The sequence below is a fragment of the Eumetopias jubatus genome, unplaced genomic scaffold (assembly GCF_037043125.1).
Source record: "Eumetopias jubatus isolate StellerSeaLion01/CBP00866 unplaced genomic scaffold, mEumJub1_p1.0 scaffold_3, whole genome shotgun sequence".
Lineage (NCBI taxonomy): Eukaryota > Metazoa > Chordata > Mammalia > Carnivora > Otariidae > Eumetopias > Eumetopias jubatus.
This window is the reverse complement of record NW_028274809.1, coordinates 184,359,989-184,373,470: the sequence shown is the minus strand read 5'-3', so window position 1 is coordinate 184,373,470 and position 13,482 is coordinate 184,359,989. Positions and strand designations below refer to the sequence as shown.

At 39.9% G+C, this 13,482-nt stretch overlaps 1 protein-coding gene across 3 annotated transcripts in view; it reads left to right on the top strand.

Moving 5' to 3' along the window:
• The window catches only part of NALCN (sodium leak channel, non-selective), a 290,181-nt gene that overhangs the window by 37,106 nt on the left and 239,593 nt on the right, over nucleotides 1–13,482 (top strand). For all 3 annotated transcript variants that reach the window (XM_028112068.2, XM_028112069.1, XM_028112067.1), the window contains exon 6: nucleotides 1,708–1,862. In XM_028112068.2, the coding sequence (XP_027967869.1) occupies nucleotides 1,708–1,862 (155 nt within the window). The remainder of the gene's footprint in view (nucleotides 1–1,707; nucleotides 1,863–13,482) is intronic.

Genomic DNA, 13,482 nt, shown 5'->3' with positions numbered 1-13,482 from the left:
CGCTACATTTTATGATCGTAATGATCACTAATTGTTTATAATAAGCATTTATTGAGCATTATTGTTATTATTGAGCCTTTCTTTATTGTAACATGCTGGGTGCTAGGCTGAGTGCACTCCTTGGTTTCCTTTACTTAATCTTCACGCAGGCTTTGCTTCTAATTATGGTTACTCTCCATAGCTGACAGACGAAGAAACTGAGCTTAGAGACATTTAGAACTTTGTTCAAGTCACACCACTCGTAATTGGCAGAGCTTGAGATCAAACCCAGAAAACCTTGCTCTGAAACTCTGAAGCCCAGTCCCCTTACCACTTTGCCCCAATGTGTGGGTTCCACACCAGAAACTCAGACGAGACGTCAGCAAAGATGGATAGTCGGCTTACATATAAAAAGGTGAAATGAAGAGAAACACACGATATGTCTGCCTAAAACCATCTCTCTCTGACATAACCAAGTGGTAATTTCCACAACAAGACCTTTCCCCTGGAGTTTGGCGTGGGGGATCCAAAGGAGCAATTTAACATAGAATTGGGAACAATTCTTTAGATACTTATTCCCCAAGCCAGCAGACAGATTATTTCCTTGAAGCTAACGGAATCTGAAGGAACACACTTGAAGTGTCTGAAATGCAGGTGAGGCTTTTAGAGCTTTGTTTATGACTGAGACGGAACTGGGTGAAGTGTCACCAGGCCTGGAGTGTGTGTGTAAACTCATGAATGTGTATGTGCACGGTGGCCTCATGCAGGTAATGGATCTCAGAGAGTTAGGTGTCAGACTCTAGAGAAAGCATATTATATACAGGGAAGAAAGCAGCTAATTGAATATAAGAGGGTATTAAAGAAGAAATATGACCCAACATGTCTGCCTCAATTGGGCCATAAGCTGAGGGAAAGAGACTGTCCTGAGGGTGGTCCCCACTTAGGAAATGCCTAGAAACATCGAAGTAGTGGGAAATGAGTTGTAATAAAATCATGGATTTAGAAGCCTTGTGAAATTGTCTAGCCTGAACTTTGGCCACTGCACAAGCCATGTGAATTGCCTCCGATAGCAGCTATTCGGGGCCCATTTTAGAGGTCAGCCCAGAATGAGATTCCCCAGTCGCCGTTCCAATGATGACCTGTACTTGCTCCCAAGAAAGCCATTACTTATTTAAATCCTTGTACATCAATTTAATCTCCACGTTGCCCTCCAGAACAATGAAACGGGGATGTATCACTGTCCACCTAAATGACCCTCGTGATCCTCTGCCAACACAGAGGAAGACCAAGTGTCATTTATAAGAACTCACAGTAGTCGAACCATATGGAAATGGTTCTGTCATCATTTACTATTGCTTAGAAGTGGAGGAGTAAAATTGGTACCTACAGTCAGGTTAAGCATCTTGTGAATAACAAGGAAGCCCCAAGCACATTAACATTCCTTACAAATCTACAGAAAAATTCTTTCCTTTGCTTATCTGGGTCTTGGTCCTTAATGACAAAAACAATGATGGTGATAGTATTCTTATAAAGCACTACTGTGAGGATGAATCAGGTATCATCTGAGAAATGTTTACCATCATCAATGCTATGAACACCTTTCGGGAATCATGAATTTTACATGGGTGTCCCTACGGAGCAGATGTTAGTGAAGGGTGATTACATTATTCATTTTGATCAACATTTACAAGTGTCGAAATCGGCTAACTTTTTGTAATTTGTTCACAGAAATGTAACCTGGAATAGCTTAGCTATCCCAGATACGCACTGCTCACCAGAGCTGGAGGAAGGCTACCAGTGCCCCCCAGGATTTAAATGCATGGACCTTGAAGACCTGGGACTTAGCAGGCAAGAGCTGGGCTACAGTGGCTTTAATGAGATAGGTCTGTCTTACCGCTAAAACACATTTTCAGTTTCTTTTTTACAATGTTTATGAAATGGAAAGAATACTTGTGTGATTGATATTTTCTGTTAAGACTGGCTATATAGCATTTAAGAAACACAACAGCAGATTTTAATCGTCTGCCTAGATTGTGATATAGTCTCCCCTGCAGTCTGTAGAGTCTGCTTTTGGGTGGATATTCAGCAGTGTCTGTAGAGAGTGAAATATCCCTGATTTTAGACTATTTTTGATTCTTCATTAGAGCACTTAAAAATATTTCATTGATCAAGGTTCAGGGCTTGTTGACTCAAAGATAAACAAGGCTTGGTGTCCTTCCGCATGTAACTGTACCCCAGTAGGCTAGGTAAGTCTTATGTCTCTGAAATAGTAGCCACTGAGTGAGTGCATGAGAGCTGGAAAGTAATCCTGGAACAGAAGACAGCTAAGGAAATACTTAATGAATATCTATCAACTGTATAATAGATGCGTGGGAAGTGCTTATACATGACTATGCTGTACTCAAATGTATACATTTATCTGTGGCTTGTCCTATGAAGTCCTGAAATGTGCCGTTATATACAGTAATGAAAGCACTTAGCATCTGCCATTTACTTGATATCATTGCATTTATTACAGTTCTGTGCAAGTTGTACAAATTTCATTACTGAATCAAAAAAACCCCATGGAATTCTAAACAATTATTCCAGCTTTGAGAATCTGTCTTAGCCAGCTCAGGCTGCCATAACAAAATACCATAGACTGGGTGGTGTAAATAATGTAAACTCATTTCTCAACAGTCTGGAGGCTGGAAGTCCAAGATCAGGGTGCCAGCATGGTTGGATCTGGTGAGGCCTTTCTCCTTGGCTTGCACATGGAGGGAGGAAGAGGAAGAGGGAGAAAACTCTCTGGCTTCTTCTTGAAGGGAAATAATCCCATCATGAGAGAGCACTCTCATGACTTCATCTAAATTGAATCAACATTCCAAAGGCCCCATCTCCTAATATCATCGCACTGGGGGTTAGGACTTCAACATATGAATTTGGGGTTGGGGGGAACACAAACATTCAGTCCATAACAGAATCGTTATCAGAATCATTTGAAAAAAAAACAACAACAATTTTTCCTTAAAGTGTCAAGGCCCGGGTGCATTTAAGAGTGTTTAGACACTCACAGAATCTTAGAGAAGAATCTCAGTGTGTAGCAGAGTGGTGGTTATCTTTGGAAGCCAAATCTATTTTGTGACTTTTAGTGTGGTTTCATATCTCAGTGGACAGCTGTACAATGGGGGGTTTCCATGGCCAGGGAAGAAAGCATGAGTTCCTTTCAACCCTGATGGCAACTGCTATGAACCCAGCCAATCAATCTTTGTACATCAGGAACAGTGGCTGATAAATCCTCCTCTCGCCCCAGCCTTTAGTGATGGCAGCTCACAGACGGTGTTATTGCAGGATGGCATCAAGAACTCTGGGCCAAGTATGGGAATTTCAGAAAGAATATGTGAAGGTCTTGCACTGATTAAGGAATATTTTTCTGGTATATGGACTAAACCACAAGGCTACAGCCTCTGGATGGAATAGAATACTGAACTTGGCCTGAAAAAACACAAATAGTTGGTATTAAAAAAAAGTGAGTTTTGCAAATAACATTCCTAAATTTTTATTCTAGTATTTTAATATGCCCTCAGAGGTGGATTTCCAGCATTGAATTTAGACAGATAATCTTTCATCCCTTTGGCCAATGATATAATTTTATAAAGTCAAAAACTTCAGAAGCCAGCAGATGGGGAAGCATCTCAATTTGCTGTACTCTCTTAAACCTGTCTGGCTTTGGAATCAATCTCACAGCCTTCCCCTCGGCTCCTAAGAGAGGAGGACTTTTACGCATTATACCAATGACTGTCAGGGATGAGCAGGAAATCACAGGTGTGGTATGGGAGATGGATATATAGCTTTGATAAACTGGTGAAATAAGCTGCAGGAATCCTAAGAGCTGGGGCACAGCTAGAACGCACGGCTTCTCAGAGCCAGCAGCTCTTTCTCTTAAGGGGGGTTAACTGGCTGTACCCATGTCTTGTATGGAGCGTGGCCAGCATTCAGTAGTGAGGCTGACCTTGCACAAAAACCTCCAGTCCTTTCGAATCATATTGCTAAATCAAATTACTTCCTGGCCATTTTGAATGCAGCAACTGTGCCTACACTCAAAATGCTGCACTATATTCAAGCTGATTCAGCTTTCTTCACTATAACTTCCAATGACTTCAACCCATGTATGGTACTCTTTGAGGGAGGGCGTTTCCTCAGAGAGTGTGTTGGCTTGAGAAGCCTGACTCAAGGAGAGAACTGCCCTGCGGGCAGCAGGCCCCCACTAAGGCAGTAATCTTACTGTTTATTTGCACATTTATCTCCCAAGGATTTAAGCTCCTTGAAAACAGGAAGTACATCTTTTCATCTCCATGTCTTCAGGGCCTGGCGCAGTGCCGGCCTCTATAAATATTTTCTAATGGACTGAACAAAGTATATGTTCTTTTGAATTTGATGGTGACCAGTCACGTTTGTGTTAGGATATAGAGCCATAATAGAGAAGTAAGTTGTTTTCTTGTTGTTCTTTCCCCCAGTTTTGTGTTTTTGTTGGCAGTATTCACTACTCCTCATGACTTGCTTTTCTATACAAGCTTAATTTGGTCTGCTTGCTTCTTTTTCTCAAATGATGCTTGAGTTCAACGCCATTGTATGACTAATGGTTACGTAATGAAATGTTAACTTTGTACTATAATAAGAAAATTTTAGAATGGTCACTGTAGTTTGGAATGAAATGGTCTGTTATTATGCATCTATGTAGATACACAAATTGTGGTATTTTAGATCATCTTTAAAGTTTTTATGGAAACAAAATATAATTTTCCCCCAAAAATGAGGAGAAGAAATTATTTTCTTAGACTCACATGATCATCTCTTTTTGCATGCAGTTGAATTTAAAACAGGTGCCCAATTGTCTATATAAATTTGACCAATGTACTTTATATGTAAGTAAGCATGATTAATTTAAAAGGAGCACATTTCCTCTTCTTACTAATCAAATTGTCATACAATACATTGAATTGCAAAGCATTTATAAAATTTCATTGATAAGTAGCTTTGTCTCATTAAAATTTAAAACTGATGATACTGAGAAACTCAATTTTTGAAATATATTAAAAGCCAGAGTCATTAAAGTAGAAAAATGACACAGAACCCCAACTGTAAAATTGCAAAGTAAAGACACCTTTGCATCTCTGAAATCATCCACCATCAAGGAGACTGAGAAACAGAAATGCAATTTCCATATTCAAGGACTCCGAAAAACCTGTAACTAATAAACCACACATCAGAAGACCAGGTGTCTAACAGAATACTTCCTGAAAGGATTCTGGCTACTGAGGATCTCTGGCAGAGCCAGCGGAATGCTGACATTAAAAATAATATTCCCAGAGAAGCAGAACAGTCCTCTCTTTGAGCCAGGGAATCAGTGTGTCGCTGACCCTGGGAGCTTTCTGGGACTCACTGAGGTACCTCAAAGTGGAGCCCTTGTTGGGGCCAAGCGGTTGGTGGAGAAATAGAGTAGACGACAGACCCTCAGTCTAGAGGGGCCCCAATGCTGCTGATCTGTGTTCACGAATACGAGGGGCCAACCTGGCTATACCTTAGGATGACCTTGGGGAGTTTAAAACACACCAATTCTCAAGCACCACTCCGGGGCCAGTTAAATGAAAAACCGTGGAATGATCCAAGGCATAGATGGTTTTTAGAAGCTCGAAGGTGTTCTAATGCGCACGCACAGTTATGAGCGCCTGGACCGAGGCAGCAGTGGTACACAGGTAAACACACCTGTCCTAGAAAAAAAAACTCTCTTCTCTCCCGCAGTGCTACCTGACAAATACTTGGTCCTCTAAAATTGATTTCACAGTTGAGTAACAGTCAAAAAGAATGAGGACCATATCTATAAAAATGTACTTTTAGGTATGTTTAAAACTGAAAAAAAATCCAAGAGATATAATTTTTAAAATTGCAGAAGAAGACAACCTAAATAGATGGATTTAAAGGGTACCACTGTCTCAGTAGATGAGCAGAGAACAATCAAAGCCGAGACATTTCTTACTAAAGTTGCTGGACTTTGGAGCTAAAAAAAGCATCCAGTGGGCATCCAGAAAAAAATAACCAAGTCAGTTCTTTTTCTTCTTTTTTTTTTTTTTCCAAGCGATGCTCAAACAGGAGTAGCCCCAGGAGGAGCCCAGGGTCCCCAGTCAGTTCTAAGGGGAGCCATCAGAGAGGACCGAAACTTTGTCAGAACTCAAGTCTAGGATACAAGGACACAGGGCTTACAAAGTCCCCAGAGAAAGAACGTGTTCAGCTCGTTTTGGTTACTGTCAAAGAAGCAAGAACTCAGAGACTTCCTTTTACATTAATCCTTCTTGAAGACACTCGGCCAATCAAGAAGGATGGATCATGAACCTAGTCTCTGGTATCTCCTCAGTGGAAAAACATAGCTAATACGACTTCAGGATTTCCGGAGTATAATATAAATATTGCAGCTTATGGTCATGTAGAAGAGCAGAGAAGAAAATCAGGGGGTAGTGTAATGATGTTAGTGTCCTTATACTCAGCAATAAAAATTGTATCATCTTACACAATATGTGAATCACGTGATGGAGGTATATGTGTACTTGCACAAGAATGCATTACGAAGTAAAAAATCACCTACTTTAGAAAAAATTCAAAACTCAAAATAATGGCCCTGCGGTTTGGATCACAGCTGTACCACATACTGGTAGGGTGACCTGGGAAAAGTAATTAACCTCTTCCGGCCTCAATGTCCTTATCTGTAAGATGGGGTAAAGGATAGACGTCCCTTATAGGGTTGATGTTAGAAGTCACGGAGACACTGCACTTAGGACACTTGGCACAGAGTGAACACATGATGAGCCAGAAATCAGAGCTGCACTGGCAAAACAGGAATGCATCTCTGTGTCATTTGAGGAAAAAAAACAAACTACTTTAATAAGAGAGAGCAGAGCACAATGCTTTCACGTTAGCCCAGCCTTGTCTCATATTATTTTCTTCTTCCTGCAGCAGTTTGCTACTCATATTGTTCAGGATCTTATAGCAAGGGGAGACAGGAAGGGAGATGGGGACAAGATGTTCTTCACCTTGCATTCTGTTCCTATTAACTGATATCCCACATTTTATCTCACTCTCCTCAATGTACAGAATTCCAGAGGGCCAGTTTTTGGTGGTGTTTGGTCTTCATTAATCAATTATTCTTCTCTTGTTATTCTCAGAAATATAATTCCTTTTGTGCTTTCTCTCTCTCATTAGAATCTTACCCATATTTCGCCATTGAACTTTCTACAGTGTCATTAAGCCTTGTACCTATACTTTTATTTATCCCTGTGCATTTGAGTTGGTTACCCTGGATTGAGCCACACCCTGTCTTTTAGCAGACTGCCAACTTCTATAGACTTCAGAAAAGCATCCCTTGGCTCACTGAAAAAAGCTGCCACCATGCTATTTCCTGCATGGTCCCCAGCCCTCAGTGGTTGACTTTCTGTCCTCCCACAAATCTCTGTGCCAAATGGTGTCGGAGATGCTGGTTGTTTCTCTGTCCCTCTCTTCCATTTAAGTACCTTTCCATCTTTTTTTCTGGGTACCTTTCCTGCAGCCCATTCTCAAGGATGCTCAACTAATACATCCTCTCCAGGACGTTAGCCGATGCACTTGAGATGTCACCTACTCCCCACGTTCCAAACCTATGGAGGAATATACATTATTGGAAGGACATATTTGAAGATCACAAAATCTGTTTAGCGGACATTCGCATTCTGTGATTACAGTGAGCGAATGGAGAGGTGGGGAGCCAGCACACAGTGAAAAGGTTTGGGGACTGATGACACCCCCAAAACGCTCTAGTGGAGGAGTGAAACCAAAATATCCCATCAGTGTACCCTGTTTTGAAAATGTGTCCTGCTTCCCTCCATTTTCTGAGTACTTACCCCACTTAAAGCCAGCCTCCCCTTTCCCCTCTGTTGCCACATGCTTATCCACCGTCTGAGACACTGTGATTTTTGGTAATGACACTGAGAGTGAAACTAGAGGAATTTTGAGCTGGAAAAGATAGTAGTCATTTGGTCCACCCACGCAGTTTTATCGAGAGGCTAACTGAGCATCTGAGTGAGCAAGGTCAGAGTTCTAGAGAATTCCGCATGGAGGCAGGGCTAAACTCACTTCTGATCACAGACTCCCACCAAACCTTACCTTCGCCCTCAAACTTTTTACATTTCAGATCAGTGTTTAATTAAGAATCAAACTTAAAAAAATACCTTACAAAGTTAGTTGTAATCCTAATTTTGTAATAGAAGGTTAACGTCATTCACCTTTGGTTAAGATGCTGCTATAGAAGACAACTAACTATCCAAACAGATGTGATATGCCAGTTAGAAAAAAGCAACAACAAGTCTATCACACGTGGGAAGGAAATCACAGCAAATGCCATTAAACTGGCAATTTACTTGTCATGATCTTTTAAAAGAGGTAAGAAACTGGGTAGAGCAGATGAGTACAAATCTATTCAAGTTTGAACTCTCCATTCACTGAACAGTCAGGTAAAAACAAAACATGTTCAGAGTTTTCTGTTGGTTTTTCTTTTTTTATGTCTTTACTTATTTAATTTTTTTTAACTTTTTATGTTAAACTAATTTTAGACTCACAAAAAAGTTATGAAATAGTACAGAGTTCCTTTATTCACATCACCCAGGTTCCCAGAATGGTAACTTCTTGCACAACTGTACTATCTCATTACAGCTAAGGCATTAACAGAACACAATGTTATTAACTATGGTACACATCCTGTTAAATTTCACTGGTTGATCCACTGTTGATCTTCTTCTATCTTAAGATCCTGCCCCGGATCCCACACTGTACTTAGTTATTAACATGCTAATCCCTTCCAGTCTGTAAGTTTGTCAGCTTTGTCCTTCATGGTCTTGACACTTTTCAGAAGCACGAGTCAGTTATTTTGCAGAATGTCTCTCAACTTGGTTCTACCTGGTGTTTTCTCATAATTGGAATGAAGTTATGATCGGAGTGTTTACACGATGTCTGGCTTCCAAGACAGAAGAGAAGTTGTGTCTTCTCTTACTTATTTCTTTGTTATTTCTATTTTTTATTATGTAAATTTCAGGTGTACAGCTTTATAATTAGATATTTGTATACACCAAAGTGATCAAAACATATTTAGTTTTGAGAGAACAACCCGGTATATGACATATAAGGATAAAATTCATCCTGAGAAGTCACTTAGAAGTAAATAGATATCAGGCCTTTCTTGTTGTCATTAGCCTCCAGAATCATAAGAACAAAACACAAAAGCCCAAATTTGTAAAAATCCATAATAAACTAAACCTGATGGAAACAATTTATATCAGATAGAGGAAGTCCATTAGCAAGGTCAAACTATAAACAGGACATTCTGACAATAAAATAGAAAAAATATTTAAGTTATACATGCTTTTAATGTTACCTGGACTGAATGTAGTGGACTGTTTCCCCTATTCTTTATATACAATAATCAAAGGTAAAGCCAGGAAATAACAAACACAGTGCTCTTATGGTGACTAATTGTCCACAATCTTTATTATTGTAATTACTGTCATTTCTTATGACAAGTACTGCTTATCATTTATCGATTACTTACTATGTATCGAGCACCAGGCAGAAAGGTTTTCTATCCAAGGTGTTTTTCGTCCTCACAATAAACCCACAAGGGTCCATTATCCCCAATTAAAAGTGAGCAGAGTGAGATGAGAAAGAATTGATTCGCCCAAAGTCACATCCGGGCCACAGTTGGGAGCCAAGGGTTGCTGCCCGAGTGCTATGGTCAAAGCCTGCGTTATCTGTGAAGCCGGCCATGGGTCCCCGCCATTCCCCGTGGCTGGTCAGGACAGCTGGTTCGTCAGAGGGTCTCGTTACGAGAGAGGAAGGGACATGTCTTCCAGCGTAACAGTCCACCAGACCTGCTGCCTTCTCCTCCCATCACCGTGCTTCTGGGACAGAGGGTTGAGTGTGAAGGAGGGTGATGGTGACGTCCACTGCAAACTGAGGGCCATTCAGAGCAGGTCTCTGGCTTGGCATCTATCCCCCCCGCACAGTGTGTGACAGAGTTGGTGCATTATAAATGTGATTTTTATGTAAGAATTGAAATATGAAAGAATATACCTGGGAGGCAGTACAGGTTTACAAGATAATTTATCGAGCTATCAACATTTGGGCAAGGATTTGGGCAATGGCAGCAAAAAGCAGGAAATACGCTTTTGATACAAAATGAGATGATAGAGGCTAGAGATGTGGGGGAGAACATTGAAAGCAAGAAAAAATATGGTATTTGGTATATTGCAATCAGGTTCACACTTATTTGAGCTAAATTCAAAGTTCCATTATGATTTATGTGCTTTCTGTATGTACTTTATCGCTGTGTGCATTAATTTCTTCTGCATATTTGAATTTACTTTTTCTTTCCCTTTGCGATGTGGATATTTAATTTTGCTTTCTAAATACTGCAAATTAACCAACAAGTTTACTTAAAGTGATTTTGAAAATGCATATTCCTTTATTAGCTATACGACATAAAAAGTATTCACCTCATTAGTCCTTTCTATTATTAAAATTTTAAAGTTTTCCTTATATGCCTTCTTTAAAATATTAGGTAGAGGGGCGCCTGGGTGGCTCAGATGGTTAAGCATCTGCCTATGGCTCAGGTCATGATCCCGGGGTCCTGGGATCGAGTCCCGCATCGGGCTCCCTGTGAAGCAGGGAGCCTATTTCTCCCTCTGCCTCTGCCTCTCTCTCTCTCTCTCTCTCTCTCGCTCTCTCTCTCTCATGAATAAATAAATAAAAATCTTTGAAAAAATAAAATAAAATAAAATATTAGGTAGGAAAACTACAGGTCATCGGCACCACAGAAGTTAAGATGTGGATTTGGGATGCATATACAAATTATAATCTTTGAAAAAATTTTTGATGATAAATTAATGGGCCTTTTGATAAAATGAAAAAGTTTAGAGTGACTGTTGCCTGCCAGATTCTCATATACTCCCAAGTCACTTCTGAAGAAGGCTATTATTGGTACTGGAAATCAGGACCGGTGTTTTTTTCCAACGGGAAATATATTTTAGCTGTTATTTGCAGGATTTTCCTTATTTGACTTCGGGTGGTATTGACTACAAGGTACAGATTCAGCTCCCTGTATGAGTCCTAAATCAGTTTTATTAAATATTGTTGAGAAATAGCATCAGTTGTTTCTTTCATCACTGGTAGTGTCCCGTGCTTGAAACTACCTCATACCTTGCTGAACTGGGATTGCCCATAAAGCCACCTACACTGATCTAATGTTTCAGTTTTAATACAGGATTTGCTTTACTTTAAAATTCCCCCATTTTTTTTCTATCGGCATTCCATTACTTTTATAATTTGTCTCCTGTTATATCTGATATTAAATATGGCCACAAAACGTGATGAAAGAAAATGACTTTTACTCAAATCCTAGTAGAATGTGAATTGAACTTTGCTGATGCTGCTGCTAAACATTGATTCATAGATTTAAATGTTAAACCGTATTTCATGCTGCAGTATGTGGTGTCAGATGAAAACTTTACAAATGAATAGAAAAAGGGAGTTATTCTATTTCTATAACTACGATTTATTGCAGAATGTACATTTTTATTGCAGTTGCAAAAAGCCACAGTAAAGACTCATTTGTAAAAGATGTAATTGAGATTTATAATACTTTGTGGAAAAGCACTGAAGGCTTGTTTCCCCTGCATTAATCTTGATGTGCAGCGTTGCTCCTGGAATTACTTATCGATTTTTATGAAAACACATTGAGAAGAGAAAACCGGGGCAACAGAATTCAACCTAAAGTCCTTCCTTGAATCTATGACGATTCTATACTTGCCGTCTGAAGGAATTCATGTGTCACATGAATTCAGGACAAGGAAGACCTGACACGGTTTTGTTAAATAGAGGACAAGATCATGAGGCTTTCCCAAGAGGAATAGTTGTGAGAGCCTTTGGTCAAGTACGGGGGTTTTACCCCTGGGTCCAGGCATCAATACATGCCCTCAGGTTGTGTACAAAAGTGTGTGCTTGAGGTCTTCTAAAGGAACAAAGTCTTTGGGCTTCATTAGATTCTCAGACAGGGTTACAGACTTATTTAAACTGAAATTAGATATGCAGATATTATTCAGAATATTAGGAAGACAGAGGGTCTAAAGATAGAAATTGCAGTCATGATTTTTAAAAAGTCTGTCCACTGGCATCCAGCGGATGCTCCAGAGTTCTTATCAAATGGATTAGAGAGACAGCTGGGGAAGGACTTGCCGTCGGACAGTGAAAGAAGGGATTTTAAAAGAAGGGATTTTGAGGGCATAAAGTGGTGATTTTTTTTCATATTATACATGGAAGACAATACTCTTTGGAAATATTTAGTGGCTTCCAAGAAATTAGCATCTTCATAGTCACATTTTAACTATTTGTAGATGACAAAAATAAGACTTCAAATAGCGTAAGAGGTTTCATGACAGTAATAAATTCTGCCATATGTAAGAACCTTCCTTCCTCTCTCCTTTCCTTTCTTTCTTCCTTCTTTCATCTTTATCAGTCTCATGTTATTTAATAAAATGCTTTTAACTGTTTCCCTGCTATTAGACATTTAAGTGAATTTCAGTTTTTGACCACAGTCATTCTGTGGTGAATCCGTGCTCACACTCACATGTACATATATATGTTGTGTGCATGTGTGGTATTCTTTAAAATAGGTTCCTAGGACAATTTCTAGGTCGAAGGGGAGGCGCATTTTTAACATAATACGTAAATAGCATTTTATTTCTCAAAAAGACTAAGAATTCATAGTCCTGCTCTTTCTGTGTGAGAGTGAATTTTTAAAAGTGTAAGGGATTCTTTTTTGATATGGGAAGATGCTGAAGTAAAAAAATAGCAGAGGCCATATTGGCCTCTTCAGAACACCAGTGGTTGATTCTCTTTTCCAAGCATTCCTTCCTCCCCTTTTTCCCTCTGAATGCCTCCTCCCACCAATTCATGACCCACCCTCCAGGGCCTGTGCTCATGGAGCTTCCCATACACCATCAACACCAGTCCCCTCTCTGTCTGAACTGGGACACAGAGTTTGTCCATGAAAGTTAATGCTTCATTCTGTTTGGTTCCCACTGCCTGCTGTGTGTGTGTGTGTGTGTGTGTGTGTGTGTGTGCGCGTGTGTGTGTGTGTGCGCGCGCGTGCGCGCGCTTGCAGATCCACGCGCACATTTTACCCTTTTCTTCCCAACGAGCTCATTAGACCCCAGGTGCCTCAAGTAGGTGCAAAGCTTCCTGTACCTCTTGGAATGTACGTACTAACTCTTGGTGAGCTCGTTATCTACTCAAGGATTGAGGTCTTCTAAAGGATTGAGGTCTTCTAAAATTGATCATTTGTAGGAGAATTTTATATTAGATACATTGCCTTTTTAAATCATTATTCTGTGGAAACTTCGTGATGGAAAATTTAAATAAAGTTCAGATACAACTCTTGCCTTTTAACTT